Here is a 6,000-nt window from a genome sequence, read left to right as displayed (position 1 = left end):
ATTCATCGAGGTAAGGGGGGACTCTTCCTTTTAGTATCTCTTATGTGATCTTAGGTAATATGTAGATTGATGTATGGTTTGGTTCAATTCTATATTGGGATTGTTAGGTTAGAGGACTCTCATTTGGATTGAATTGATGATGATGGTGTGAACTATTTGGCTAATAATGATGTTTTATGGTGTATAATTGACTGTGTGATGATTATATGCCTGTATGTGATGTCTGGAATCATTTTTGGGTGAAAAGGATGTGAAATCGCAAGTCCAAACGCAGACCCGTAATTCTGCAAAATCGCCAGGTCGCGCCGCGAACCTCTGTTTGCGCCGCGAACCGTTGGGCAGAAAACCAGGAAGTTGTGATACGCTCAGGTCGCGCCACGTCCATGTGTTGGCGCCGTGAAGACGTAACTTTTTCTCGTTCCGCGCCGCGAACCTGGTTGGCGCCGCGTGCTGTTAGTGACGGAACATTTCTTTAAAAATGCGTAACTTTCAAACTGTAGGTCCGTTTTTAGTGCCGTTTTGGGCGTTGTGCAAGTAATTAAATGTTTTATATGATGAATGATGAATGTAGGCAGTGGCCGACTTTATTTCTATAAAGCTTGATTTAATTACTTGATGAAAATTGACATTGTGTGCATATGAGATAGGTGTAACAATTTAATTGATGTGATGATGAATTGGTTGTGATTATTATTATGATTGTGAGGAATGCATGACTATTTGAATGACGTTGAAAACATGTGCATACTTATTCGGTGATGTGGTGATGATATGAGTTGTTCATCGTGATTCGGTGTGTTTTAAGTATGTTATATGTGTTTCATTCATTCATATGCATTGATGTTGGATCCCGGTGATGTTTGGATCGTTGGTGGACATATTTCCCATTGTGTGGAAATTGTGTCGGTGGGCCGTATCTCGATGAGGCGTAGATCGGTTAGGTGGATTGATTCCACAGTTTATTGGTACCACATGCATAGTGTCAGTCGTGTCATATGTATTCTGTCATAAAATGATTGTATGGATTTCTGTAGTGTGTGTTGTAATCTATTATTGTGTGAATTAATAATGGATGTGAATCTGAATATGTATGATTGGGTGAACGGTATATTATGATGCTTGTTGCTTATGAATTGCATAATATTTACTAATTGAGAATGAGACTCACCCTTACATGTTGTCATTTTCAGATTGAGGAGTAGCGGCATTAGTGCTTGGTGAGGATGACTCGTAGATTTTATCCGTTTATGTTGGGTCGTGTCGGTCATGCTCTGATCTGTAACACTGGGGAACGATAGTTATAGAGTTTTTATGAAATTATCCATTTTATTCGGTGTTGAATTACGATTCCATTTGGTTGTATTTGATGATTGTTTAGTATTCCGCTGTGATAAACATGATTATGTTTTGGTGAACAGTTTCCTAATGAAGCATGACTTTGACCTTAGTTGATTTAATTATTTTGAATAATTGTGGCACCCTTGTGCATATGTTTTTAATCTGATTAATTATTAAAAATTGTCGCGGGGTTTAGAAGGGTGTTACAGTCGGGGGAGACCCCCGCGAATCTTGGGGCCACCGACGCCACCGCCTCCGCCGGAGTAACCGCTCATTGTTCCACCTGAGACTATTGTCACCTCGCCAGTCCGCACTGAGGAACCTCATAGCACCATTGGAGTAGAGAAGAAGACGACTGAATCGAATGCAGCGAAAGAGGCAAACCCTAATTCAGCACATGATGAACCAAGAAAGCTCTGGGTTGATGTTATCAGCAACAATCGCAAGCCTGCTAATGGTATGAATCTTGAATTTGTAGCTCCTTCTGTGATTAATGGTGAAATCATAGTTGAAATTGAACAATCAGATATTGAATCGGAGGTCCTCTATTGGGATTCTGCTCTGATTATGTATGTGCTAGGTGGCGATTTGAGTATGAACATGGTAAAACAGTTCATGATTCGCCAATGGAACACGGTGCAACTCCCAGATCTGCTCTATCACGACGACAGATACTTCATTATGCGTTTCAAATCGATGAAGGAAAAGGAGGAAATCCTTATGAACGGGCCGTATACTATCAAGAATATACCGATGTTGCTACGGGATTGGAAACCAGATTTCTGTATGAAAAAGGATATGCTGCGCACAATACCGATCTGGGTGAAGTTACCACAATTGCCTCTGGAGATGTGGGGAGCAAAAAGTTTGAACAAGATCGGTAGTGCTATAGGATCACCAGTGGTAACCGACGAATGTACCGCTCAGAAATTGAGGGCTTCCTATGCTAGAATTCTCGTGGAAATAGATGCTACACAACAAATGCCGAAAGAGATCACTATACAGAATCATGAGGGGAAGAAGGTTAAGCAGGCCATTAAATATGAGTGGTTACCAAAGTTTTGTGGGAGATGCCAAAATTTTGGGCATAACTGTGCCACGGCTCGTACCATACTCCAATGGAAACCAAAACCACAACAAGCTTCTGAGGAGCCAACAAAGGGCAAGACAGCTGTTGAACCTAGCACAGAGCTTGTAATAGAGAGCAAGGAAGATGCACCTGAGGGAGTGGTCAGTAAGCTTGATGAGCAGGAAACTTGGTCCTCCCCAAAAACAGGCAGCAAAGGTCATGGAACTGGCAGAACTAACGGTAAAAACCCTGTAGTTGTTGAATGTAGCAATGGTTTTCATGCTCTAGGGGATTGGAATGAACCCATAGGGCTGGAAGAACTTGAGCCATGTTAGTTTCATGGAATGTGAGGGGGCTTAATAAGGTTGGGAAACTGAGAGAGATTAGCTCCCATCTCTCTAGTCTACAGCCAGACATTTGCATTCTTTTGGAAACTAGGGTCAAAAAAGAAAAGGCAGCTATTGTTAGGAAGAAGCTTAACGTTCATAATGCATATGCTGATAACTATGCCTGTCATGTTAATAGTCGGATTTGGATTAGTTGGAACCCTAAGAATATCAACATCAAGATCTTAACTTGTACTGAATAGATGATCCACTGCAAGGTGCTAGACCCCGTGGGAAATCTCAAATTTCAATTGACTGTAATTTATGCTTTTAACACTCTTGCTCAAAGAAGGATTCTATGGGAGGATATCAGCAAACTGCCCAGGATAGATCATGAACCTTGGTGGCTCATTGGAGATTATAATAATGTGCTTAGGAGCAAGGATAGGATTGGAGGTACTCTTGTGTCTGAAAGAGAATTTGTTGATTTACAAGCCATGATGGACAAGTGCAGCCTTACTGAAATGGAAGGACAGGGTGAGTATTATACCTGGCACAATAAGCATGATATAGATCCCATTTTTTCCAGAATTGATAGGGTTTTGGGAAATACAGCCTGGTTTCAAAATCTGGACATGAATCTGAGGCAGCTCCCCCCTCACATCTCTGATCATGCTCTGCTTCAGATTACCATGAACCCCCAGCAAAATCAGAGAAGAAGAAGTCATTTCAAATTTGTTAATCAAACTGTGACTTTGGAGGGATTCCAAGCAGCTGTGGCAGACAATTGGATGTTACCTATGCAGGGTTCTCCTCCTTATGTTCTATGGGAAAAACTGAAAAGGCTCAAACCTATTCTGAAGAATCTCAGCAAGCCCTTGACTGATACTCATAGAACCATCCAGAGAATCAGAGGTGATCTGAAACTTTTGCAACAAAAGCAGGCTACTGACCTTATGAATCCTGAGCACATTAGAAAAATCAAGGAAGCAACAGAGGATATTATCAAGTGGCAAGAGATTGAAGAAAGAGTGCTCCAACAAAAGGCAAAAATTGACTGAATCAAAATGGGTGATGGAAATAACCATTATTTTCATGCATCTCTGAAAAGTAAAAATAGGGCCCAGAGGATAACACTCTGTAAGCAGAATGGTGATATTATCTCTTCTAATCAGGAGATTGAAGGGGAAGTCATTAGATACTATGCAGAGTTGATGGGAAAGGAAGATAGAGACTTGAATCAGATAGACATATTAGCTATGAGGAAAGGCAGACAGCTTACACTTGAGCAAAGACAAGATATGGTCAAAGAAATCCAAGAGAAGGAGATTTTTGAAGCACTGCAGAGTATGGGTGACTCAAAAGCTCCTGGCCTTGATGGTTATAATGCTAAGTTTTTCAAAAGCTGTTGGAGCATAGTCAAGCAAGATGTTATGTCAGCTATTACATACTGGTTCAGGAATAGCACAATGTTTAAAGGCTTTAATAGCACTCTTGTTACTCTCCTCCCTAAGACTGCTGGGGCAAAGAGCATGAAGGAATACAGACCTATAGCATGCTGTTCTACAATTTACAAACTCTACTCCAAAATTTTGACTAATAGATTAGCTAAGGTCATAGGTTCCATAGTGGGGCAAAATCAAGCTGCGTTCATCCCAGGGCAATAGATACACAAATATATACTGTTGGCATATGAATTGATAAGGGGTTATACTAGGAAACAGGGACCTCCTAGGTGTATGATACAGCTAGACTTGCAAAAAGCATATGATATGCTCAGTTGGAAGGCCCTGGATACTATCCTCCATGAGGTAGGTATACCTGACCTTTTTGTGAAATGGATCATGAATGGGGTATCTACAGTAACATATAGATACAACATTAATGGAGAGCATTCTCAAATGCTTAGAGCAGCCAGAGGTATTAGGCAGGGAGACCCTATCTCTCCCTACCTATTTGTGATTGTAATGGAATATATGAGTAGACTTCTTCATCAAATGCAGCTTGAGCCAGATTTTCAGCACCATTCAAAGTGTAAAAAACTGGGACTGACACATCTCACCTTTGCTGATGACGTGTTGTTCTTTGCTCGAGGAGATGCCACCTCTGTACAGAAGATGCAACATACTCTGCAAAGATTATCTGACTCTGCGGGGTTGAGTGTAAATCCCATGAAGTGCTTTGTGTATATGGGTGCTGTGGAGGAATCAGTCAAGCAACAAATTTTGAATGTAACAGGGTTCAGAGAAGGAGTGCTACCATTCAGATACCTTGGCATTCCTCTCACTTGTAAAAGACTATCTGAAGCTCATTACCTGCCCCTTATTGAGAAGATTACCCAAAGACTCCAACATTGGAGTACAAGGTTCCTAAGCATTGCTGGTCGTATTCAACTGGTGCAGAGTGTCAGTTTTGCTATAGCAAACTATTGGCTCCAATGCCTGCCTTTACCCAAATTTGTGATTCAGAAAATTCAAGCTGCCTGCAGAATTTTTGTGTGGACTGGGGGTACTGCTCCTAGCAGGAAAAGTCCTGTTGCTTGGAAGAAATTATGTAAGCCTCGAGCAAAGGGTGGATTCAATGTGATTGACCTAGAAGGGTGGAATAAAATTACTATGATGAAACTGTTATGGGATTTGAAAATGAAGTCTGATTGTCTTTGGGTCAGATGGATACATTCATATTTCATCAAAAATCAAGAGCTGACACACATGGAGGTGCCTAATACTGCATCTTGGATATTCAAGAACATTCTTAGTGCTAGGGAGCACATTGCAGGTATGCAGCAGCAATGGGACAAAAGCTTGGTGGCTAACAAGTTCCAGATGAGCAAGATGTATCACGGGCTGTACCAACATGAGCCTAATGTTGCTTGGCACTCTATTCTGATGAGGAATCTAGCAAGGCCTCGAGCTGTTTTCTTCCTCTGGCTCTCGTGTCATCAGAAACTGGTCACTAAGTCGAGACTTAAGAAGGCTGGAATAGATCTGGATCCGACATGTTGCTTCTGCCATGAAGAGGAAACGCAGGAGCATCTCTTGTTCTGTTGTGAACCTATGCTTGCTATCTGGCAGGATGTTCTTTTATGGCTGGGGGTGACCCGTACACCTATGCACTGGCAGGGAGAAATTGATTGGATCTTGAGATATTGTAATGGAAAGGGCAAAAAATGTGGGCTTATGAAGATGGCTGCAGCCGAAACCATTTATTTTTGCTGGAAGTATAGAAATGATTCTTGTTTTGGGGATACCTATGATAGAAATATAT

At 41.4% G+C, this 6,000-nt stretch overlaps 1 protein-coding gene across 1 annotated transcript; it reads left to right on the top strand.

Annotated features, from left to right (window-relative positions):
- Positions 1-1,797: 1,797 nt before the first annotated feature.
- On the top strand, positions 1,798-2,742 carry LOC131659469 (uncharacterized). Its single transcript, XM_058928658.1, has one exon. It carries the CDS (start codon positions 1,798-1,800, stop codon positions 2,740-2,742), a length of 945 nt encoding a protein of 314 aa, XP_058784641.1.
- Positions 2,743-6,000: the final 3,258 nt, after the last annotated feature.

Source organism: Vicia villosa, linkage group LG3 (assembly GCF_029867415.1).
Source record: "Vicia villosa cultivar HV-30 ecotype Madison, WI linkage group LG3, Vvil1.0, whole genome shotgun sequence".
Taxonomy (NCBI): Eukaryota; Viridiplantae; Streptophyta; class Magnoliopsida; order Fabales; family Fabaceae; genus Vicia; species Vicia villosa.
The sequence above is the reverse complement of the archived record's forward strand: the minus strand, read 5'-3'. Positions and strand labels throughout refer to the sequence as shown.

Excerpts from the sequence above, each read along its gene's own strand:
- LOC131659469 (XM_058928658.1), top strand. The coding sequence starts at position 1,798 with ATGAATCTTGAATTTGTAGCTCCTTCTGTGATTAATGGTGAAATCATA.